Source organism: Nuphar pumila, chromosome 1, assembly GCF_984573655.1.
Source record: "Nuphar pumila chromosome 1, dmNupPumi1.hap1.1, whole genome shotgun sequence".
NCBI lineage: Eukaryota > Viridiplantae > Streptophyta > Magnoliopsida > Nymphaeales > Nymphaeaceae > Nuphar > Nuphar pumila.
The window spans coordinates 20,535,711-20,562,557 of NC_143249.1; the positions used below are offsets into that span (position 1 = coordinate 20,535,711).

Below are 26,847 nucleotides of genomic sequence, written 5' to 3' on the forward strand. Positions count from 1 at the left end.
ATACGTCCGAATGAATGAGTTCAAATGATTTTGTTGAAAACATAGATCTTTGTTCAAAAGGCAAGCTTCTCATTTGTCCAAGAATACAATCATTACAAGTGAAGTTATTTTTACAAAGATCTTTAACAAAATGTAAATAAAAAAGTTTGATGACATTGGGATGCCCAAGTCTCTTGTGCCAAACATTTATATCTTTATGTTGGGCAACATTACAAAAATAGTTCTTTGAAATTTGAAGAAATTTCACATAGTATAATTCTCCCTTCCTAGAGCTTTCTCCAATCAACTTTCCGGACCGACAATCCTGTATCAAACATTTATTAGATGAGAATTTAATATCACATCCATGGTTCGAGAGTTGAGAGATCGAAAGAAAGTTTAAATTTAATTTTGGTATAAATCTAATTTTGGGAATAGAAAAGCTTTGCTTTTCAAAATTTTCAATCCCTTTGATTTAAAGAGAAGCTTCATCCGCAGTTGAAACAAAAGGAGATGATTTTTTTGTATATTCGGAAAGAAAAAAAATATTTAGAGTGAAAGGAGGCACTCAAATCTAAAAGCCAAGAAGTCTTATCGGGAGGAGAGAAGGTTGACTTGACGGCCCCGAAAATAGATTCCTTGAGAAGTGGTTGAAGAGCTTCCATAATTTGGCTTAGGGATAGAGCTCCATTAGTGGAAGTAGATGGACCCTCCTCTTTATGCGGTTAAAATGTTGTAGACATGACCATCATCTTCTTCTATTTTGGACACACCGGTTTAATGTGTCCTGGTTCTTTACAAAAATGAGATATAATTTTGCTATAATCTCTTCCTTGATACCTTTCATTTTGACCACAATTTTCTCTTGCTCCTTGATTTTGATTTTTAAAATGCGGAGGTTTGTATGTTTTCAAGTTATTCCCTGGTCTAGAAACAACATAGGCTCCTTCATCTTCATCTTTGTTTGAAGGTGTAGCAAGAACACTCGGAATGGTTTTACTCATGCCCATACGAGTTTCTTCTCCACTTAACTTAGTAAGAACATCTTCAAGAGGTGAAGAAGTAAAAGAAGATAAAAAAGATCTTATTTGTTCGAATTCGGGTCTAAGCCCATTCAAGAAGTTAAAGAACCAATCATCTTCCAATTGTTTGTGTTGAAGCTCAATGGCTTCTCCACTCCACTTTGGTTCAAACATTGCAAGCTCATCCCAAATAGAAGACAATTCGGCGAAATATTCTCTAATAGACAATTCGCCTTGTTGAAGAGTCAAAGCCCTTTTTTTAAGATAATATTTGTGGGATAAATCTCTTGAGGTATACATCCTCTCAAGATATTCCCATACTTGAGACGCTTTCTTGAACTTCAAAATATTTGCATTGATCCTAGTCTCAACCATAGAAAAGATCCATGAGAGAATTTTGTAATTTTTCATCTCCCATTCTTCATGCTTTTTGTTATATTTTTCAAATGTTTTTGCTCTCTCTTTTCCATCAAGGACCTTTATTTTTTCTTTTTCCACTATAGTAATTTTAGACTCGGGTTTCAGAATCGTACCTTGGATGTAACCCCAAAATCCCTTACCCTTGATGTGAGCTTCCATATTACTGGCCCAAACATGATAGTTTGACCTATTAAGTTTGAAACCAAGGGAAAAATGTGAGTCTTTTTTGGCCATTGAGAAGTTTTTTATGAGAGACAAAAAGAGCCTTAATCAAATAGAACACTTACCACAACGGGTCTTCTTTATGCTTAATTGATATAGCATGTCTTCACTAGATGCAGATTGCACAAGCTCTCCACACCAAAACACAAGAATGAAGTGTGGGCACGACTTTCGGGGCAACCACCATGATGACACAATACACAAGCTATTATTCTAGAGACCAAGCTTTGATACCATGTAAAAATATCTTCAACACTAGAGCTACGTGCACGAAGGCACTAGATTCACAATGGATCGATATGTGCACAAAGACAAGATGAACACTTACAAAGGAGCATACATGCACAAAGGCATGAAAAAATAATAAATTACTTTATTGAAGAATGAAAGAACATGTTACAAAAGGATTACTTTACAAGGGGGAAGACCCCATTATTTATAGACAAAATTGAACCCAAGGAGGGGCTTCATATAGACATTGGAGCCCCTCCAATGGTCACATTTGTGACTGTTGGAGGGTCCAATGCCTATATGGTGGACCCCTCCAACTTCAAAATTAAAGAAAAGAAAAAGAAGAAAAAGGCATATTCAAAAGTGAATATTCGTGAATGGGTGAAATGACCATTTTACCCCTGGTGGGTATTTACAAAAGAAAAAGTATATATATATACATATAGAAAGATACATATACATATATATGTATAAATATATATATGAGATACAATTTAACACAACATGGTTGTAGTGGGATGCCTCCAACCTCCACAGGCAGAATCTCATTTCTGCTGTCATCCTCCAGAGTGCTTCTTCTGCCCCTGTGAGATTTGAAATCTCATGGGATGGTGAGAAACAGAATCAAAACGATTTGGTTTCTCACAGCCCAATTTCAATGCGGTTTGGTTGCCGTGAGAAACCGAAGCCAAATGAGATTTGGACTCTCATTTGCATGAGAGTCTGAATCTCATGAGGCTCAACCAAACATGCCCTAAGTTTGTGAGAATTCAGAGATGAAAAAGTTGATGCCTATTTGTGGTTGCTTGAAATGTCTTTTCAGCCTGAATATGTTTCCAATTGTTTGCACAATGGAGAACTCCATCCTTTTGGAGACTCTAGATATCGAAACAGCGGGTAGTCAAGGATGCAGTTCATTTTCTCAGGTATTGTTAAGTATGTAATAATTGTACCTCGGTCCTTTAATGCAATCCTTATGAGCAAAATGGTAGAAAAAGATCTTATAACTGTTCATCTTTTTTCTTATTACAGACTAGTGCCTTATCCAGTTATCCCCTTATGCAAAATTCTATGAATATGCTCCTTGCCATGTTCTGCTCTCTGTTTGGCTGATTCTAAGGAATAAGAAATATTAATGCCCATCAAATAACGTGACCAAAGCGGTCTAGCAAAGGAACCTATGTTACAGGGATCTGTCACATGGATACAGCATTTTTATGAAGTTTTCAATATGACTAGTATATAAGGGGATATAGAACGGGAGCCAAAATGGAGTATCTGTGTGACGTAGACCGGGATATTTCAATTCACTGTCATGTTGTGTCCTCTTATATATTATTCTTAATAAAAACTGCACAAAAATAGCATATCCTGTATTATTTTAGCTGTGTCCATGTGGCATAGAAATGAATTGGTCCCTCACATGTACGGTTTGTGTGTCATATGAGCCATGACCAGTTAGAGTAGGCTTGAATTAGATGTATAAATGAGCTTAATATCGAGACTTAATGTGCTGTGGTTCACAAATGGAATAGTTTATATTGGACCTAGATGAAAGAGAGCATGATTTTTTGAATGTAGACCTTGAGTATGCGGGCTTTGTGCCTCAATTGGTGAAGTTATTAGAGGCTTTATTGGTATTCAATGGAATACCACATTGACGACTTTGGTGTTGAAATTTCAAACTCTATTTTCTTTTGGTCCAGGAAATTGCTATAGGAATTCAAACTCTGTTCTTCATTAGAGGGAATTGGATCAGTTGTTTTGGTTCCATTTATCCTTTTTCCAATTCATCTCCTGGGGTTTTACTTTGTGTCTGTTCTTGCTTGATAAAATTCAGGCAAGGAAGGAGCCCTAATATAACTAATGAAAGGTCACCAAGATTTTGTGATCTGCTGCCAAATGCTGGACCTATTCCAACAACTTGGACTTGGATTGTCATCCTGGACCACTATCTTTTGCAGCTTGAGTTAGAAGGACAAATTTGTAACTAACAGTGAGAAAAAAGTAGGCTTGCATTTGTCAAGAATAAGATGTAAAATTTTGGAAAAAATCCAAAACTTTAGTGCCTTTTTTGAAAGACAGCTTTATGTTTTCCTCATAAGATGATCTCGATGTGATGACTGATCTCATTTGTTGATTATTCTTGCACTAATATGTTGCAACAAGTTGTCTTTTAAGACCATCTGCAAGTTATTCTTCACTTCTTTGTGCTATTGGATTACATCATAAATATCAGTCTTTGTAACATGGGTACTTCTACCAGCCTTTCTTATGCATGTTATACTGGCATTGGTACTTGAGTACTTTTGGCATGGACTCAACCCACTTTATCCATTTTATCATCCAGTCAACATGTAGTCGAGACTCTGGACTAAAAGCATCCCATGTAAACTGTATACTTTTTTTTATCATTAACTGTTATACTTGTATATCTTTAACATGTTTTAGTTTTTAAGTTTTGTAATTGACAGTCTACAACTTCATATGTAGAGCATTTTGTAAAATGCACTGTAGTTTTACATTTTTTCTATGCATATTTTAGAAATTCTCTCTCATACCTAGGGATGCACACGAGCCGGGCTCAAGCTCAAAAAGAAAAGTTGTGTACAAACTCGGCTCGGCTCAAGCCTGGATCAGCTCGGCTTGAGCCGCATTAACTTACATTTAAAAAAAATCAATTGCATAGAGGGCGGGATTTGATCCCAAGACTATAATAAAGTATGCGGAAATGTAGAACAAGAATGCTTAATGCATTCACAAGGTTCAATAATGGACAAGCACTAACCCACAAGAGGTAATATAGAAATAGTCCACTAAGGGACAATACAAGAGGCCTTTAAAAGGCTACACATAAAAAATATAGGATCTTTATTGAATGAGAGCTCAAAAAGCATAACAATTACAAGGGGGAATGACCCCTATTTATACAACAAAAAAGAGCAAAAGGGAGAGCCATTGGGGGCTCCCTATAGAGACGTTGGGAGCCCCCAACGGTCACATTTGCGACCATTGGAGATCCCAACGACTCTATGTGGGACCCCCAATGTGTGTTCAAAAAAAGGATTAAAAAATAAAAATAAAAAAAGATAAAATAACCTAATTAATAAATAGTTGTTTCTATAAACAACTATGTAAAAAGACAAAAATACCCTATCAAGTATTATATATATATATATATATATATTAACAAAAACCTCACACATACACGCTATACATGTTACCCACTTAGCTAAAAGCAGATTTTGTGATTATAAGTCAACAAAAATAATAGATATCCTAAAATTAGTCGCCATATGACACAATTAGACGAGCTTAATAGGGCTAATCAAGCTTGAATGCCTAATCAATCTCGACTCATTTACTTACTCGGACAAGTCCGAGTCGGGTTTAAACGAGTCGAGCCTGAGCCGAGCTCGAGCTCGTTGTGCAGCCCTACTCATACCCATCGTACCTGTGTTGTACCCTGTACCTGCACCTATGCCTCTGTAACATAGATATCAGTTAGTTTTACAAGCTTGATGTCACTATCAAGAGTGGTCTTTTTTTATGGATGTGATAAAATATTTATAATGAACTTCCATTGGTACTGCTTTTTGTTGGATGGTGGTTTGGCTGGTACCAGTCCTACTATGAATTATTCTTTTTTTTTTCTACAAATGCAATAATGGTGATGCCTTTTTAACACTTAAGCCCATCACAGGTATCAGAAGTGAGCTCACTTTTGGGAAGAGCTGGCACTGTTGGACTTGGCAAGGCAGTAGAGGTTTTGGACACACTTGGAAGTAGCATGACTAATTTGAACCTGAGCAGCGGGTTTGCCTCAGGGGCTACATCAAAAGGAAACAAAATATCTATTTTGTCATTTGAGGTTGCCAATACAATAGTGAGAGGCGCAAACCTTATGCAGTCTCTTTCAAAGGAAAATATAAAGTACCTGAAAGAAGTGGTTCTGCGTTCAGAGGGTGTCAAGCATCTAGTCTCTTCGGACATGAATGAGCTACTAAGAATTGCAGCTGCTGACAGAAGGTGAATATAAGTTACAGAGATACATATTGTGTTTCTCTACATTTTATTTAATTTGTACTAGATCCTACAAGTTTTGGAGCTATCCATCTTCTTTGCCTTCTAATAACTATTTACAGCTGATTTGGAAATTTGCGATGCATTGCAGAGAAGAATTGAGTATCTTTGCTGGAGAAGTAGTACGTTTCGGAAATCGTTGTAAAGACCCTCAATGGCATAATTTAGACCGCTATTTTGATAAGTAATTCAGATAGTATATCTTCTATTTTCATTTTTCTTCATTTCATATATTAAATTATCTAATTTAAAATTTTATTGATTATCTAATGTTTTTGCAATGATATACCAGGCTTGGTTCAGAACTTACACCTCAAAAGCAATTGAAGGAAGAGGCAGAAACTGTCATGCAGCAGCTAATGACTTTGGTTCAGTATACAGCTGTGAGTATATATATTATGAATTCATTAACTAGGAAAGTACCAGGCATTGTTTTATACTTGGAATTTTAACAGCCAGGGCACACCATTAGCTTGCCTTTAGGCATGATGAACCAGTATTGGTGTGACTTATTTGTTCATTCCAAGGAGAGTAAATGGGCTTACCTGAGCAAAGTATCTGGCTGCTTGCTCTAAATTATTTGAGCTTGTGGCTGGCTGAAACCAGCTTCTTTTTCATTCTCTTGAGGGGGCATTTTTTTCACCCCAAAAGTGGGAAAGAGGCCTCTTTCACATAAAAGAGGGCCCCTTTTGTCACAGGTGGTGAAATAAACACTCTGTGAGAAAGAAATGGGGCCCATCTCTTTCATACAAAACATGCTGTTCTGTATTAAAGTGGCGTTTTGAACCTCCCTTCTTGGGAAAACATTTTCCTGCATAGGGAAGAGTTTCACATGAAACCACCTTCCCACCTCCTGCTATGTAAACTGTAAAAGTATCTCCAAACAAGATACTAAGATCAAGACCTTAATATTCTTGATAATAAATTCGGCACACATGCACAATAAGAACACTTTAGAACACTTGTGCACAAAAGCACAACTCACAAAAACTCACAAATGCACAAAGGCATAAAAAATATTGGAATCACTTTATTGAGCACTTGGGCTTTGACTCAAAGCCATAAGAAAATACAAAGGGGAGAGCTCCTATTTATAACCACCAAAAGGAGCCTTGGAGGGGCTCCACTCATAGACGTTGGAGCCCCTCCAACGGTCACAAATGTGACCGTTGGAGGGGCCCAACGTCTATTTGAGTGGGCCCCCCAAGGTACCTTTTGGTACTTTAAGAAAAGAAATAAAAAATAAAAAGAAAGAAAAAATAAAATTAATTTACAATCACGTTCATAAAAGTGAATGTGCGCAAAACAGTGGAAAAGACTAAACTACCCCTACGGCTAAACAAAAAGAAATATATATTTTATATATATATATATAATAAGTAGATACATATACATATATATTAATATATGTATATGTATTACCTTATATATATAAAATATATATATTACATTACATGATTAATTACATAATTTAACAGTAACAACCCCCTCTGAAAGAATGAAAGTGAACAGGACAAAGAGTAGGATTTGAAACTCAGTGCAAGGGTTATGAAAATAACCTGATGCTGCTGGGCTTGCGTGTGTGTTATTAAAAGAACCTGAAGTCACTAGAGTCTATGGTCTCTAGGGTGCCAAATATATGCTATATATATGGCATATATTTGCTACCATAAAGAATATGTAAAACTTAGTAAAAAACGTGTTTTTACATTTATTTTATTTTATTTTTATGAATCTAACCTTACAGATGTGATCTACATGGTTTGTTTAATGGAAAAAAATCTTGGATCTTGTGTCTCTGCCATGTAAGCAGGTTTTCCAAGTTTTAAAAAAATTAATGGCTCACATTGCACTAAAATTGCATGATTCAGAAAAATATGCTTTTACGTTGAAATGACATGATCCAAAATGCAAAATCCTGACAAAATGAATCATGCTGAATTCATTTTGCGCTTCAGATTAATGGGACAAAGCTTTCATTTTGATTTCTGACTACATAGTGTGGTACAGTAGACAGTAGAAGATATATGTGAATATGGCTTATGGGATATACAGCATAGTTGACATATATATGGTGATATTGAGTAGATAGCAAGTTCATTAATTTTGGCATTCAGATATGCCCTCTATATATATATATATATGTATGTATCTATGTATGTAGACACATGATGATTTTAGAATGTTCATTATATAACTCCATTTTCTGAAACTCTCTCTCTCTCTCTCTGCATCATATGCTCCCATTTTTTGCTCTTGTCACTCCTGGTAACTGTAGACTTAGGTGTCTCAATGTATTTGTAGATGCAATTTAGTTGGGCTGACTTTGGAGAGATAGTAGATGATGTCCAGACACTGTTGTCCTAGATCAGATGATAGCATATTCAACAGCCAACCCATGGTAGATGGTTACCTTTAGTTATTTGTCTACGTTTATAGCGCACTGTTGATGCATTTTGGTGGATGTGTATTGTATTATGTGTACGCTGCATTGTTCCTTTTAGAGAGATGTTTGCACATATCTTGTGCATTCTAATTCATAAATGCACTTCAATGAATCTTTGGCTTTCTTTAGTGTTTCTGTTAGAGGTTGCTATTGGCTTTTAGCATGCATGTCTTTGATTGGAATTTAACTTTTATGCTGGACCTTGCTGTTATGTATTCAAATGTTGGTTACATAGATAAGTAAAGACTGGTTTCCTTACTTTTTGTAGGAATTGTATCATGAATTGCATGCCTTGGACAGATTTGACCAGGATTATAGGCGGAAGCTTCAAGAAGAAGAGAATATGAATGCATCTCAGAGAGGTTGCCTTTTTTTCTTTTTCTTTTTCTTTTTCACTTGAAGAGCATCTTCTCAAACAGATGGAATGGGTTTTGCCATATCTTTTTAATATACTAAGAGGATGCATCTATCTTGCATAACCAAAAATGGAATTACAGGTACAACTGATGTTTTCAAAATAATGTATTATCAGGATATTTTCATAAAATGGTTCTGATGGTTGTGTATCAGGATGCTTTTCAAAATATCAGCAAATTTTATTATGGTATGATCTTTAAAATCCTCTAAATTGAATAAAAACGCTTTTTTTCAATTCCTTATTTTCCATTAATGACAAGAAGCATCAATGGTTTTGTGCTTTCCATTTCTTTGGTTCAAAATTGTTAGACCTTCCTAAGATTTTCCCAAAAAAGAAAACGTTTTGCTAATTCTCACTTAAAGTTGCTGATACCAGTTTTTGGTGCATTCAAATATGTGATATGTTTTTATTTTCTAAAGGCTTGCTGTTAAAAATGTTTTTTTTTTTTTGGTTTTACATAAATTGTTGAACATGCTGCTTTTTTTTATCTTGAGAACTATTTGTCCGTTTTTGCTTTTGTGTGAGCTAAAACTCATGTTTATTAAATATAAGTGGTATCGTCTGTTTGTATATTAATATAATTGCATCTGCTCTCGGCTGTTTTTAAATGTGGTATCGTCTGTTTGTCTATTAATATAATTGCATCTGCTTGCTGCTGTTTATAAATGTGTAAACAACTTTCTCTTTTGTGATCTGTAGGAGATGGCCTTGCAATTTTAAGAGCAGAGTTAAAAAGCGAAAAGAAGCATGTAAGAAATTTGAAGAAGAAATCGCTTTGGTTCAAGATTTTGGAAGAGGTATATGTTCACTTCTAATCATTCATGATGATGTAAATGTCAGTAATTATTGAGTTATTTCTAACTAGATTTAACAGGCAATTCACTTTCATCATAGAGCTCCTCTCATATCCTACAGTTAGCGTATGGATTGATGGAAGCTTCCATTGCTTGTCAATTCCTTGTCTAAAATTTAATTTGTTTAAGTTAGTCATCTTACAAGTGGAAACAATACATACAGACTGCAACTCTTTGTATTGATGATACTAGCATTATGACAATCGTCCTCCTCTCCTGTGGAGCTTAGACTTCAATAATTTGAGTTGTATCTTGGGGACACTGGCTCACTTGGCTTAGTCCAAAGGATTGCCTTGTTCACCATGTAATTGGCCTTAGGCTTTGATACATTATTTCAGAGTTTTTTTTTTAATTGATTGTTAGTGTTACTATTGATGGGTGTGCTCTCTTATGTTGTAAAAAAGAAAAATCAAACAATATTACAAAGAACATTGAGAGGACCAATCTTATTGAGGGGTACCTGCAGTTTCTTGCAAGGGTATTTAGTGAGAGCCATTTTTCTTACCTATATTGTGTCATTATTAGCACCTTCTTCTTTACTGAATCTTTTCTTATGAGTGATGACTGGTTTTCAAATTCCTCTTCAGATTGTATCACTAACGTCACACATCTTTGGGTTCAAGGCGTATGAAATTGTAGTAGTGTATATTGTTAAAATATGTAAAAACATTGTATATATATATATTATACTATATACATACGTATGTGTACATATATGTATATATAATATATATTTTACTTTTTGTTTATTATTTTTATTATTTATTTTAGTCAACCATGGCTGACTAGATTAGTCGTTAGAAGGGTTCTTTCTTCCCTCACTTTACTCTCTCATTCACTCTCCCCCTCTTGTATATAAATAGGGGTGCCCCCCTTATTTGAGGTATGCTTCTTGCATACTTGTGTTCTATCAATAAAATAATATTTTTATATTGTGAGCCTTCTTTGTGTGTGCCCTTAGTGCCCACTTTTGTGCTAAGCATGGAGGAGAATAAGTTAAAAAGATGCACATACAATCCACCTCACTTTGGGAGACAAGGCAATGAATATGACAATAAAAAAAAATCACTTGTCACTATTGCCATGAACCGGGACACATCAAGCCTCTATGTCCTAAATTAAAAAGGAGGGAAGAGAAAAATGTGGCTTCAATTGGACCACCTCAAGAGATTAATGACATAAGTAACCTACAAGATTCATCAATTGTAAGCATGTCCTTGTCTCAATTAATGGAGGCGCTTCAACCTCTTCTCAAAGGGGCATCATCTTCAATTGGAGCCTCAGTCTCATCCTTCTCCGATCCTGGTAAGTCTCATTGGCTTCTCGATTTCGATGCATCATTCCATATGACCCCTCCAATATTGATATTTTGTTCGAATGTCATACCAACTCAAATGTTGTTATTGCCGATGGTATATCTCTTGAGATAAAATAATAGGGAATTTTGAAAAATAATCTTCAAAACTCTAAAAAATTAGATATATTCATAAATTAAATTTATACCTTTTTTCCGTTTTTCAAATATCGGACCATGAATGTAACATCTCCTTTTCATCTGATAGTTGTTGGTTGAAAGATCGTCAGTTAAGGAAGCTAATTGGGGAAGGCCATAAAGAAGGAGGGCTCTACTGTATGGATTTTTTGAAAATACCCAAGAATGTATTTTGTTGTAATGTTTAGAAATTGAATTTGGACTTGTGGCACAAAATGCTTGGTCATCTTAATGTATCCAAAATTCAATACTTTTCAAATTTGATTTTTTTTTTGTAATACTGAAAATTTTACTTATAAATCTTGGTAAAATAAAGAGATTACCATTTCAAGAGATAACTTTTGTTTCTACTAGACCACTTGAGTTAGTACATTCGAATGTTTGGGGTCTGACACCGGTTTTGTCAAAAGGTGGATATACATATTATGTAATCTTTATAGACGATTTTTCTAGGTATACTTTGATCTATTTCCTCAGACATAAATTTGAGGTTTTCTTATATTTTCAATTATTTCACAACTTAGTCAAAAATAAGTTTTAAAATGATATTTCTATTTTTCGTACTGATCTAGGGAAAGAGTTTCTATCAAAAGAATTTAAAAATTACCTTGATTTGCATGGCATTATACACCAAAGATCTTGTCTACACACACTACAACAAAATAGTTTGGTTGAAAGAAAACACAGGCATGTTATCGAAACCACAAAGACCTTATAGCAAACCCAATACCAAAAGATTTTTGGGCTGACGTTGCTTTAACCGATGTGCCGATGTGTACCTTATTAACAGAATGCCATCTTCTTCTTTGCAGAATATGTCACCCGTTGAAAACTTTTCAAGCTAGTCCTTGAGTATTCCAAACTAAGAGTTTTTGGGTGCAAATACTTTGTCTTTATTAACAAAAATGACAAACTTTCTCTTCATGCCATTTCTTGTGCCTTTTTAGGTTATGCAGATAATAAAAAACGTTATAGGTGTTTTGATTTTAAAAATAAAAAATTATAGTTTCAATAAATGTATCCTTCTTAGAAAAAGAAAGTTTCTTTCATTTTGAAATGTCTAAGGAAGTAATTGAGTATTCCTTTTTGTTAGATTTTGTTTCGAATGGTTGTGATTGCGAATTTGATCCTGACAATAACGAGATTAAAAATGGCATGAATAGTGAAGAGCAATCCCATAGTGATAAAAATTACTTGTAATATTCTAGGCATAGTGTTTCTCAATCTCCATGTGCACTTGAAAATATTCTGATCAACATGAAGTGCAATCAAGATCATCTAGAACTCCCAAGCCGCCAAAAAAGTGTCTTATGAATTATTTTCATCAAAGTACAAGGCCTATATTGCGTTAATTCATTCTTATGTAGAACCTTCAACCTATGCCAAGCCAAGGGATATTCTGAGTGGGTAGAAGCCATGAGGGTAGAGTTAGAAGCTTTAGAGAAAGCCAACACTTGGACACTTCAAAACATTCCACAGGGCAAGAAACCTATAAGCTGTAGGTGGGTATATAAGGTGAAGACCAAGAGTGATGAGACCTTAGAGAGATATAAAGCCAAATTAGTTGCCATGGGATATTTTCAAGAATATGGTATAGATTATAAAGAAATTTTCACTTCTGTCGCTAGGATGACCACCTTTAGGACCTTAGTAGCTGTAGCCTCTATTAGAAATTGGCCTATATATCAAATGGATCTCAAAAATGCATTTCTTAACGAGAATTTAGTTGAAGAAGTGTACATAAAGGAGTTGTCTGGTGTTAACATTCTTAAGGAAAAAACTTTTCGTTTAAATAAAACACTTTATAGTCTTAGACAAGCGTCAAAAACTTGATATGTCAGGTTTAGCAAAGTTATGCTTGATATTTGTTTTAGATCTTATTTGACTGACACAACTTTATTTGTTAAGAGAACTCATGCAGGTATTATTATTGTTATCCTCTTGTATATGGACGACATGATCATCATTGGAGGAGACAAACATGGAGTAGAAAACATCAACAAATTTCTTAAAAACAATTTTAAAATGACTGATTTGGGTTTCTTAAGATACTGTCTAGGGATTGAAGTTGTGTATTCCCCTATAAGATATTTGTTGGCTCAATCTAAATTTGCTTTCGATATTGTTTTCAGGTCTGGAATCACAGATGATAAGAGAGTTAACACTCCCGAGGTTGTCAATATTTAGATAAGAATCGATGATAGAGAACCTATTGAAAACCAACTCCTTACAGACAACTTATCAGAACACTCTTTTACCTTTAATTACTAGACCTGATATAACACACATTGAATACATAACTAGTCAATTTCAACACGCTCTTACTTCTGTTCATATGGGAGCAGTTTTGCGAATTATTAGATATATTAAAACTTTTCTTTCTCGAGGCCTCTTCTTGTATGCTTCGTATACATTTGATTTAATTGATTATACTGATGCCGACTGGTAGGTGATCCCAATAACAGGCACTCAACCATGGGTTTTTGTGTTTTTTTAGGTGAATTCTTAATTTTGTGACGATAAAAAAACAACAGGTCTCTTTCGTCAACAGAAGCTAAATACCGGGTCATGACTACTACCACGATGGAGGTGATCTGGCTAAAGAGATTGCTGACATATATGAGAATTAAACTATCAGGAGCCTCAAAAATGTGTTGTGACAATAAAAGTGCAATCTACATTACCAACAATTGTACGTACGAATGCACCAAACATATCAAGATGGATTGTCACTATTGTAATGAAACACTCGAAAATACAATAGAGTGCCTAATATGGGTTAACAAGAATACAAAAGTACACAAGCACTAATCCACCAAAGGATATTACAATCACAAAAAAAGAACAAATACAAATGCACAACAAGAGACACTAAAGGCCAACACAAAGTAAAAAATAAATGTTTTCTTGATCAAATGCTTAGAAATGTATTAAAAGATACAAGGGGTAGAACCCTTATTTGTAATACAAGAGAGAGGGAAAGGGGGGCAGCCATCAGCCATATCTCACAAAAAGAAAAAAAGAAAAAAGCCTCTACAAGGCTGGTACTTATTACATGAGTGGAATGACTGAAATACTCCTGATGTCTATTTCAGTTTACATAGAACATAATTATATATATATATTTATATATATGTACAATAAGATGCCTAATGAGTGGAGGAAGAGTACTTTGGTGCCTTTATATAAGAATAAGGGTGATATACAAGATTGCACAAACTATCGTGGTATAAAACTCATGAGTCATACTATGAAACTTTGGGAGAGGGTGATTGAGTCTAGGTTGAGGAAGGTTGTCATGATATCGGAGAATCAATTTGGTTTTATGCCTGGAAGATCAACTATGGAAGCTATACATCTTCTTAGACAACTTATTGAAAGATATAGAGAGAGGAACAAAGATTTGCATATGGTTTTTATTGATTTAGAGAAGGCATACGATAGAGTACCTAGGGACGTTCTCTGGTGGACAATGATGAAGAAAGGTGTTTCTCTCAAGTACATTAGTATAATTAAAGATATGTATGAAGGAGTAGTAACCAATGTCCGCACTTGTGGAGGGGTGACAACCAATTTCCCGATAACGGTTGGGTTACATCAAGGATCTGCTTTAAGCCCTTTCCTATTTGCGATAGTGATGGATGAGCTTACGAGATCAATTCAAGAAAATGTACCGTGGTGTATGTTGTTTGCTGATGATATTGTTTTGATTGATGAGTCTAGAGCTGGGGTTAATGCTAAGTTAGAATTATGGAGACAGACATTGGAAGCTAGAGGTTTTAAGTTGAGTAAGAGTAAGACTGAATATATGGAATGTCGGTTTAGTAAGCAACGAAGTAGTGATGGGAGTGTAGTGAAGCTTGGTGAGCAAGATATACCGGTGAATGATTATTTCAAATATTTGGGATCCATCATTCAAAAGTATGGAGAAATTGATGGAGATGTAAATCATAGGATAAAGGTTGGGTGGATGAAATGGAAAAGTGCTACTGGAGTGCTGTGCGATCGTAGAATGCCATTGCGGTTGAAGGGAAAGTTTTATAGGACGACTATTAGACCCGCTTTACTATATGGTACGGAATGTTGGGCTGCCAAGAGACATCATATTCAAAAAATGAGTGTAGCTGAGATGCGGATGCTTAGATGGATGTGTGGAAATACAATAAAAGATAAGATTCAGAACGAAGAGATACGTAAGAAGGTAGGTGTTGCACCCATTGAAAATAAGATGCGAGAGAATCGTTTACGGTGGTTTGGACATATTCGGCGAAGGCCTAATGATGCTCCAGTTAGAAGGTTGGAGAAATGGGAAAATATATTAGTTAAAAGAGGTCGGGGTAGGCCTAGGAAGACTTGGATGGAGATGATAGGAAAGGATATGAATGCTTTGAACCTCACTGAGGACATGGCGTTGGATAGAAATGATTGGAGGAAAAGGATTCATGTGGAAGACCCAAAATGAATTTCTTTTTTGGTTCATATCGCTGACCCCAATTGTTTTGGGATGAAGGCATAGTTGTTGTTGTTGTTGTTGTATTTATATATATGTACAATAACATATAATTTAACTACATACGAGAGGAGTATCTACTGAAATAAAACAAGATGTGCATAATCACAATGCCAACAAAGGGCTACACAAGTGCACAAATACAATATGGTCTCTAATGGACCGATTACAATCTCATAAAAGAGATATCTAAACTACAAACTTCAATAGAACACAATGTAAAAATAATGATCTTTGTATTCTCAACAAATATGCTTAGAAAAGCATATCTCTACATTTACAAGAGGCTCTATTTATAGAGAAATACATGTAGTTCAAAAAGGAGAAAAGGGAGGCAGTCCAATAGTCATTGGACTTCTTCCAACAGTCATAATTAAGACCGTTGGGAGCAGTCCAACGACTAGTTGGACTGCTCCCAATCAGTCAACACTGATTTACATACTGAAATAAATAGAAAAATAAAAAACAAAAAAGACTATAATCCCTATTGGATTGTATATATTACAATTCATAAAAATATCAAAATACCCTTGATATTATATATATAGATATATATACAATGTATTTTAACACACTCTCTCAAACGTATGATGAGATCACCGAAAGTTTGTTAAGAAGAAACAATAAACGTGGTAGAGGAAGAGCTTTGGTGAAGTCCGCAATCTGAAATTCAGACTGAACATATGATAGAGTACTCGTCTCTTTCAAGTATTCTTCTCAAACATAGTGACAATCCATTTCGATATATTTTGTTCGTTCATGAAATGTGTGATTGTTGACTATGTATATGGCAATTTTGTTATCGCAGCATAACTTTGAAGGTTCTGAAACATCAACACCCAAATTTGAAAGTAACGATCTCATCCACACGACCTCAGTTGTTGCTGTAGTTATCGCTCTATATTCAGTTTTTGTGGAAGATAAAGACACTTTCTGCTGTTTTTTGCATTTTCAGAAAATGAGGAAATCACCTGTAAACTCACAAAAACCTTGAGTTGAGTGTCGGTTATTGGGATCTCCTCACCAGTCAGAATCAGTATAAGTAATAAGATTTAAAGATGAAGAAGATGATAAAAATAACCCTTTAGATATAGTCTTCTTGATGTATCGTACTATTTTTAACATGACACTCATGTGAACTGACGTAGGTGCATGCTGAAACTGACTTGTAGTTTGCACTGTATGCGTTGTATTTAGTCTAGTAATAGATAAGTACATTAGTGATCCAATAAGTTGTCTATAAGGAGTTGGATCATCTAATAAAACTCCGTCTTCAGTTCTCATTTTGACATTTATCAGTCTAGGAGTGTTCAGCATATTTTGTGTTTGTGATTCCCGAACGTGCAATAATATCAGTTGCAAACTTTATTTGAGACAAAATGTATCCTCTTGGTGAATATGCTACTTCAATACTTAAAAAATACCTCAAAAAATCAAGGTCAGTCATATCAAAAGATTTCTTAAGTATAATTTTAATTTCTTCAATTATATATATAAACCTGTATTATAATAAATTGCCCGATAGGGGCTTTTTTGTCTTTTTACATGTAATAATAGTTGTTTATTAGAAACAACTATTTTTATTTTTCACCTTTATTTGCATTGGGGCCCCCATTTCATGGAGTCGTTGGGGCCCCAACGGTCATAAATATGACCGTTGGGAGCTCCCCAACGACTCTATGAAAGGGGAGCTCCCAATGGTCTCCCTCTCTTCTTTTGTATATAAATAGGGGAGTAATCCCGACATGTAGCTTATTACTTTTCCCTTCTCATTTCAATAATATTAACTTTTTATTAGCTATTGGCGTTGTCCCTTAGTGGACTTTTATTTATGCAATTGAGTGCTTGTCTATCTTTTTTGTAATTATCCATTATTGGACTTGTATGTGCTTTGCACTTTGTTATTTGTAATTCCGCATACTTCATTACATGATCATCCAAACTACCATCCATCAACCCACATGTGTTGTTCCTCACCTGATAAGAAAATTATCACCATATTTTTTGTCATCACATTTAGTGACTAATGAATAAGCAAGTCTGCATGAGTTGTATGTGAATCTGTTTGGGCAATAGGAATGTGTGGGTGTCCGTATGCTACCATTTGCTTCTTTTATGCTATATATGCTTGCAAAATTAAAATGCAATAGTTGATTATTTTGATTTGGCTCATGTATACATGGCAGCTTTCTCTGTCATTGGTGATTAAGTGGCGTAAATTCATCACTAAAATCTGCATTTCCGAAGTTTCTTATTTTTCTCTTCTTTTCTGAGATGTCCTATTTACAAAGTGAAATTTAACAGAAAGGACTATCATCATCTTTGCTGCAGGTTATGGAGAAACTTGTGGACATTGTCCACTTCTTACATCTTGAAATCCATGAAGCTTTTGGGGGTGATGGTATGTGTCATAGGCCATATATTGTAGAAAATATATTTCTCCATCTGTATGGGTTGTTTGAGTGTATTGCAACCATAGTCACATATATCAGCGATAATTTTAAAATATTACGGTATTATCACTGTAAAATCAAAAAAACAATTTTACAGGAAAATTCTCGCAATATTGTGAAAATATCAGGAATTTCAATTTATCGCAATAATATTGGAAAAATCTTAGGAATTTATATTTATTTTTTATGTTCATGTTTTATTGCTTGTTTGCTTAACAATGTTTTTTTTCTTTTTGTATATATATTCATGTTTTATTGCTTCTTTGCTTCACACATATTTTTCTTTTTCTAAATTTCTGAGATTTTCTCGATATTTATCAGAAAAATGATTAATATCCCGAGATTTTTCCTCACTGAGATATAGTTGAGAGTCGATACTGATATTTGACTATGATTGCAACCTTTTGTTTTAGCTTAATGAGGGGTTTTCTTGATATCCTTTATTTTGTTTGATAGTAAATGGAAACTAACTTCACTCTATGAAAGTATAAAGTAAATGACTACAGAAAGAAAAGAAGGAAACACAGTGCTCTAACGACTTTAATTACACTGCCAATAAATTCAATGGCTGCAACATTGTACACATTCCTCTACATCGACAAGCATCAAAGCACTTCCATAAAGTGCACTACCATAATTGACCTTTGTCATTGTGACACTACCATAATTGACCTGTCATTGTGTACTACTGTTCATTTCTTACATTTGAAAGCATGCTATTCTACCATGGCTCCACTAGCTCAAAGAGAACAATGCCAGGTGCCAAGGAAGCCCCCTGATGACCTTACCCATAACTTCTTTTTTATTTATTTTAATCTTTTCCATCTTTGTGGGGGTGGGAGATTTGTCTGTGGGGGGAGGGGCAGAACTGCCTGCTGTTAACTGCTTCACCTCTTGCACAAAGTCTTCTGCAGAACATGCAGAGCTACAGAAGGGAACACATGCTAAGGACAGCAATACAACTTTCAAGAGAGCCTACATGGTTGGTTGCATCCAGCCTTGTTGCAAGGGAAAAGTATTACCAAGCAACTAAGCACTTAATCAACAATCACAAACTTTCTGTAGTGGGGAAATAAGTTTAAAACTATATGGCCCATGTCTATCTTTGACCGGTATCCTGTGCAATCCCAACCCTAGGTAAGATGAGAACCCAAAAGTTAACACTAAGTTTTTGAAGTGGATTCTATCTGATTAATGAATGCATTATGTGATTGTTATAATTTAAGTGCACCTTTTTCACACATTTTGGCTTGAGTATACATGCACATATTTTCTGAAAGTTTTCTCGAACAATTTTGAATGCAATGTGCCCTTTGATTTAATTTTTTGAGAACCAAGCAACCTTTTGTGTTAAAAACAGAAAATATATAGGCTACAAGCATGTGGCACTGTTGGCATTATTCAATTGGATAATATCATTAATCATGTGTTGCACTCTGCTCTGTGTAGGAGGCCTTAAAGCAGAAATTAAGGGATCCTCAAGCAATCATCAAAGACTAGGTTCTGCTGGTCTTGCATTGCACTATGCAAATATTATCACTCAAATCGATACTCTTGTGAGTTACTGCATCCATTTTTAATGTTTTTGTGTGCATGTGCTTCTTTTGTCTAGTATTAGTGGTATATCTGTTACTTGCCATCATATAGAAGATGCTAGAAGAACTTCAGTTTAATCATCAGTGTACTGTCTATGATGCATCATAGCTCATGTGTATGTGTATAATGCAATTGTTGTCATAAGTATTGTTGATACGTTCAATATATCATGGTACTTTTACACCAAATTAGGAAATGATATTGAAGGTGATATGTTGACACTTCAAAATTTTCTTACATTATCTTGATTGGAAAGGGCTTTTTGTTTTAAACTCTTAACAAGGACATGGAAAAAGTATCTAAGACAATGAAAACACAGGTCAAAACCATTTGATTTGATTAAAAAAGGCAAAACAATTTATCAGTTTTATATTTCAAATTTTTGGTTTGTATTTAAAAATATTAGTTTGAGGCTCAAGAATCATTAAAATGATCACTATTGAACTAATTTAGAGTATATGATTCCCTAAGGGCGCATTTGAATGCCTTGGATGGAGATCCAAGGACATGTGGATCAAGGCATGTGCCCCATTCCTAGATCTATCTCCCTCTCAAACAAAGGATCTCATGTTTTGGCCTGAAAGCCGCTCAAATCCATGGATCCTCAGATCTCAAAGCTGAGGATCTCCATTGAGATCCCTCAATGCACCCTAGGTGCATTCCTGAGATGTATTATCAATGGATCTATATCTAATCTGAATTTTTCTTTCTTTTTGTTCTTAAGAAAATCCAAAAAATAAGAAGTGATTTATGCTTAATTGATTTCAATTCAATTATAGCTTTAGATCATTCCTTCTCATATTTTAGATTTCAATTCCAGCAAGTTAATTGTTGTTTCTTTGATTCAATTCTGTAATTAGATTAGTTAGATATTAGATTAATGCTAGAGTTTGATATTAATTCACTCTTTGATTCAATCCAATGGATTGAATTAAAGAGTCTAAACGCCCTTGGCGTACCACTGGAGCAGTCTGTGACAGAGAAAATCTTCTAGTAGTACAACACGAAATTGATTCGTACTCTGCAGAGATTCTAGACATACCACCTAGGCCACATGCCTCCTAGGACTGGTGATTTGGGGACCACAGAGATGCCATGCTCTCCAAAACAAAAACATGGTCATTTGGTTGTGCGTACCAATCACACAAGTAGGGCTGGTAAATGAGCTGAACGAGTCTAGCCCATCTTGTTCAGGCTTAGCTCGTTTATCATTTAGCTCAGGTCGAGCTCAACTCATGTTCATAACTAGACGAGCTGAGCTCAATCAAGAGCTGGCTCGTTTAAAAAAAAGCTTGTATTTTAACATCGATAACAATAGGATTTGAACTGAAGACCTCTTTGTTACATGACATATGTCCTTACCAACAGTACAAAACCACTTCTTGTGACAGATATGGAACAAAAATTCTATATCTTATATTAGTACAAGCTTACACGCGCTGAACCAAGCCGAGCACCCTTTGTTCACGCTTGGCTTGTTTTTTATTAACGAGCTTCTTGTGGCTCGGCTCGCCATCTACATGAATTGAACACACTCGAGTTCATGACGAGCCAAACCATGTCGAACCACGAGCGGCTCGGGTTATTTCCCAGCCCTACACACAAGTGTCCAAGTTAACTACTGTGTGTAATTTTTTTATTTCATTGGACATAAAATGCTTTGAGGGCATTTTGGGAATAGTAATGAAAGGTAGAGCTATTATAACAAAAATATGTTTTCTTGTCAATTTGATAGGAATAGACTCTTGGATTGCATTGTTCTGACATAACTGTGATTCTTTAAATCAAGAAATTTTGATATTTTTACAATCATCAATCTTTGAATTGCCACAAAATCCTGCACATAGGCGGGATTTTAGCATTCAAATTCCAATGTTCACTAAATGGACCACGTAGATCATGTCTATGGGGTCAGATCATAGTCACAGATATCGCCGATATTGTCACTGTAAATTCAGCAAACGATAATATAGGTAAAATACCACAATATTTGAAAATATCACCAATTTGATAATATTGTGGTATTATCACAAGAATATCCTGATATTCTTCTGATATTATCAATTAGTTTTACTGTTTTTATTTATTTTTTACATTTTAAATATGTTTTTATTCTTTCTTTTACATTTTTTACTTATTTCTTTTAGTATTTATGTATTTTTTGTCTAAAAATGATATTTTATTATTTTTTTATTTTTTAAGCCTCAAGATTTTCCCAAGATTTATCACCTAACCTATAATATCGCGAGAAATAGCGTCACCGAGATATAGCCGATACCAATATTTGTGATTATGGGTCATATTTGGCCAAAACAACTTGCAACAATAAGAGATCCCAAGATGGAGTATAACAATAGGGATGACATAGGGGTTAAGTGGAACTTAATTGGTTAAGATCCTACCAAACAGGCTGGGTGGGAACCTAGTCAAATGAGTGGAAAAGTGCCAGAATTGGTGTAGGGGGGATGGGAATCTTAGGGCCTGTTTATTTCATGGGCAAACTGAGAAGCGCCTTTCAAAGGAAAGTTACTCCCCTCAAAATACTGCCATCCGTAATGAAATATGCGGAAGCACAAATACTAGCCACCAAGGGCTTACAAGATCACACTTACACACGTGCATATGCACAAGTTCACCATGGAACTAAACAAAAGCCAATAAGGCAATAACAAGAGTGTAAGAATATAGAATATTATTCACCAAATGATTAACACATGCATTAAAGAACAAGGGGTTTTTAACCCCTATTTATACACAAAGTGACCCAAGTAGGAGGGGCTGTTGGGAGCTCCCAACTGTGGGCACCACCAACGACTCTTTGGGCCAATGCCCAAAGAGCCCCTAGTCTTTTGATAAAAGACAAAAATTAAAACAATAAAAATAAAAATGCTAAAAACTATTATCCCTAGTGGATTATTTATTACAAGGGAAAAGACCAAAATACCCCTGACTCGAAACAGAAATTACATACATATAATTTAACACCATCAACCCCCATGAAGCCAGGGACAATGCTTCTCTATGGGGAATCTTGGGGAAGACCTTTCATACGAAATAGGGACTCTACGGGAAAATGTGAGGCCAACATGAGCCCCATTACAGGCCACGTAGAAGATTACTTTCGACAGGATGTGTTTGTTGCAAAGGCCAAAACTTTTGCTTCTTTTGTATCGAATTTCCAACATATTCAAATATGGTTGATACATTTGTGCTGCTTCCTTTTTTCTTGGCAAATTCTTTCTCCACATTATTTTAATGTTTAAATTTTGTTTTGTTGCTTGGTTTTCATTTCAACAGTATGCATTTGTCAATGTCATTTTCTACTCAAATTTTTAAAGCATGGATTTTTGCTTCAACTAAATATTTGAAGGCATGGATTTTTGCTTCCGAGTTGGTGCTCAAATATTTTTTGCTGCAGAGTCGACACTTTCCTACATTTTATTTCAAATAGGTTTATTCAAGAAAAAACATAATGTTATTTTATATTTTCATATAATATTGCCGACGAAAATTGTGAATATGCAGGTATCACGGCCAAGTTCTATTCCCCCAAACACAAGAGATACATTATATCAAGGACTGCCACCCAGCATAAAATCAGCTTTGCGCCCAAAGTTACAATCATTTCATGTCAGTGAAGAGGTATGCCACTCCAAACCCTTAGCATCTCTAACCCACAAAACATAATTTATGATTATTTTCATTTTTTCTCAATCCTATGACAGTGCCCCTTCTTTAGTATTCTTATTGTACATTTATTTCCCTGCACCATATGGATATATTGGAAAGTTCCAGCTTTCTTAGTTACACATGGCATATGTCAGTTATTCCGTTTGTGGCTTCTGGATGCAATGAATAGAGCAGACCAGTTTTATTTACATGCAGTGTCATTGTCAATGAAAATCCTAAAAATCAGACGGTTGATAAAAGTTAAAAGTCCTATGATCTGACTTGCATGGTACATCAGCATCACCATCGTGTATTCATGCCCTGTCTCATCTACAAGCTGATACCATGTAGTCTCATGATAACAAAAGATGATGATAAACATGAAGTTTCAATGGTTCTGTTTTTCTTCAATTACGATTTATGAATGCTGTATTTTAGTAACTCTGAAACACTGCATCTTTACTTGTCTAGGCATATTGAGGCTAATACCAGTGAGAGATAAAAAAGAATGGCCATTTCTTAGTGAATATGCACTGGCATGAATCCTTGATTGTATTATTTCTCTTTCATGCGAGCTCCATGGCTTAGTCATAGATTTGCCAATGTGTCCATATTGCTTGTCCTTTCAAAGACCAGTAAGTTGAGAAGGTGTGGTTCTCATTGAATATGGGGATGTCAATTGTACAGGTTTGGGTCGGATAGCTGACTGACTTGAACCTGTCTAGATGGGTTTGATAAAAAAATTACAGCTGAATGCATAGTAGGGATTCAGTTTTGCATGGTTGAATCTGAGGGCTCAGATTTGTGTTCAGTTTTCTGAATGAATCTGATTGGATCCTTAGATAGGTTTAAAAGTGTTTGTTTTGAGTTAGAACCTGTAACTGAAGAATGTGGAAACAACTACGAAGACCAACTAACCATGCGTCCAACCTTAAAGTTTGTAATAAGTGTCTTAAATGCTAACTAACAAGGATAGATACAAGTTCAATTTGGATCTGACAGAATTTGACTAATGTAATGGATTTCAGTCAGGCTCCAGATCTTATTACTGTTTTCAGACTTGGTATTTGGTTGGAATAATCACACATTTGACTCCAAATATGCAGCTGAATCTGATTAAATCACATCTGATTAGTCTGATTTAGTATTTGTCCATATCGAAGCTGAATCCAAGAGTTCCTAATTGAACAGCCTTTATTCGTAACACAATAAAAAAACTGCTTAAGCTCTACACAGATCCCTATTTGTAAACCATTAGTGTACCCAGTATAATGGAGCAACTATAAGATCCCTATTTGGCAGAACCAGTTGAATGTTTTAGATACAACAATGCAATTCGGCATGCACAGTTTCATGGTTTTGTGTTGTTTTGGTTCTCTAAGCAGATGTGTTGCTTATGGAATCATGCAAATGTTAGTTATAGTTCTCAATATTTCCATGCACATGAATGCTGGCTGTTGAGATCAGTTGAGATATGCATTTTTTTTCTCAATAATAATCTACTAATAGACTGTGTTGGTCAGAAAGTTCAGTTGATTATAGTTCAAGAACTAATGTTTCCATGTACATGAATGATGGCAGCTTACTGTTCCTCAGATCAAATCAGAGATGGAGAAAACTTTGCAGTGGCTGGTCCCGATTGCTGCTAATACAACCAAGTAATGCACAAGAAATTTCTTTTTACTGTTCAATCTTTACTGATACTAAGCAATATCAATTCATAATATTTTATTTATCGGAAACTTATCATTTTATAATCTAATCTTTTTCTTTGTTTGTGACTCAATTATTAATCTTACTAGAGCACATCATGGTTTTGGTTGGGTTGGTGAATGGGCAAGCACTGGGTAAGTCGGGCTTATTATACCGGTAGCATTATCCTTTCACTTTATCTGTTTTGCATACACGTGAGCTTATGTATAATATCCTTGAACAGGTCTGAGGTGAACCGTAAACCGGCTGGTCAAGCTGACCTTACCCGCATAGAGACTCTATACCATGCTGACAAGGAGAAGACTGAGTCATACATTCTTGAGCTAGTTGTGTGGCTCCATCATCTGGTCAGCCGTGCTAGACCTGGTCTCAATGCTATCAAATCACCCATCCGATCTCCCACAAAGGCACCTCCAGCCTTGCTGCCAGAGACAAATAAAACAGAAAAATCATCTCGTCTGTCCCAAGAAGATCGGGATATGCTGCGGAAAGTCACTTCAAGAAAGTTGACCCCTGGAATTAGTAAAAGCCAAGAGTTTGAACCTTCAAAGACCAGGTGCAGTAGGTCTTATAAGTTGACTAAAAGCAGTAGCCATTCTGCAAGTAGTGGGTGTAAGGAGTTCTTTCCTCTGGGCAAGAAGGATTTCTTTCCACCTTTGAGAAGGCCTTCCACTCTACCTGTTATCGATTTCGACATTGACAAGTTGAAAGCCTTGGATGTCATTGACAGAGTCGACACCATCAAAAGCTTATGAATGAAATTTTGGTGTGGCAGTCCACTTCTCGCATTTGGTAGCACTTGATCTAATGCATCAATTCTACTTGATTTTGACTCATTCATATCTATGGCTGGTTTTCATGTGTGGAGGAGAGGAATCCTCTGCAAGTAAATGGCGGCAACAATGGTATGTGATGGGTGGGGTAGGTGGGGGATGAATGGTGTGGGGAAGGCATTTTTGTAAGTAATTGTAGAGATGATGGTGGGAAATCTGTATTATAAAAAGGGTTGCTTGGTCTCTCTTAAAGAAGGGTTCTGTGGGGAAGTTTGTGTTTGTTTTGGGTGGGAGGTGATTTTATTTGTTCATATACAGGGTCATATTTAATCTATTGGTTTTGTTGGTGATGTATTTGATCTTGTAGTTGACTGTTGATTTCTTCTAGTTTTTAACTTTTTTTCTTAATTGCTTTTGTAGTGTAGCCAACACCTTAAAGAGTGTCCAAGTCACGCACCTGTGCAGAAAATGAGTATAACTAAGCCACTTGGAGTCGTGCTTCATAATGCAAGCTCCCAACTTGTTGCAGTTATCTTGGTAAATTGGTGCGTCCAAACCATCATAAGAGGATTGAGATACTCGAATGCTTGTTGGCAACTATGTCAGATGGGTGTAGACACGGATGCAATATGGGTTTGAGGCACGAATACGTGTTTTTTTTATTAAAAGTAGCACACGAGGATATATACCTTTTAATATTTATAAAGTACCTTTTTACAGTTTTAATGCATAAAACTATATTTATGATGAAAGAAAAATGATTAAATTGTATAAACGATATCAAACGTGTCTTGTCATGTCCCCGAGACGTGTGACCCCAACTAGCATGTCCCTGTGATTGCTCGCTGTTTGGGGTGTAGACTGTGCAGTACACGAGCTTCCAAAGCCTCAAATAGCTTCATTAAAACCAATTAGCAAAGTGGTCCTTTGGTTTTTTATTAATTAGACAGGTCCTTTAGCTTAATT

The 26,847-nt window shown here is 35.4% G+C and overlaps 1 protein-coding gene across 7 annotated transcripts in view; it reads left to right on the top strand.

The window, feature by feature from the left end:
* Positions 1-26,612, top strand: part of LOC149848270 (protein PSK SIMULATOR 1-like) — a 40,746-nt gene extending 14,134 nt beyond the window's left edge. For 5 of the 7 annotated variants that reach the window (XM_089987647.1, XM_089987362.1, XM_089987501.1 and 2 more), the window contains 11 exons: positions 5,578-5,903; positions 6,049-6,141; positions 6,250-6,340; positions 8,672-8,765; positions 9,521-9,618; positions 18,009-18,078; positions 19,580-19,686; positions 23,252-23,368; positions 24,977-25,053; positions 25,198-25,242; positions 25,332-26,257. In XM_089987647.1, coding sequence (XP_089843773.1) covers positions 5,578-5,903; positions 6,049-6,141; positions 6,250-6,340; positions 8,672-8,765; positions 9,521-9,618; positions 18,009-18,078; positions 19,580-19,686; positions 23,252-23,368; positions 24,977-25,053; positions 25,198-25,242; positions 25,332-25,863 — 1,650 coding nt within the window. In that variant the 3' untranslated portion in view covers positions 25,864-26,257. Of the gene's footprint in view, positions 1-5,577; positions 5,904-6,048; positions 6,142-6,249; positions 6,341-8,671; positions 8,766-9,520; positions 9,619-18,008; positions 18,079-19,579; positions 19,687-23,251; positions 23,369-24,976; positions 25,054-25,197; positions 25,243-25,331; positions 26,258-26,301 lie in introns of those variants that run through there. The other 2 variants (XR_016427681.1, XR_016427688.1) reach the window with 2 other exon arrangements.
* Positions 26,613-26,847: the final 235 nt, after the last annotated feature.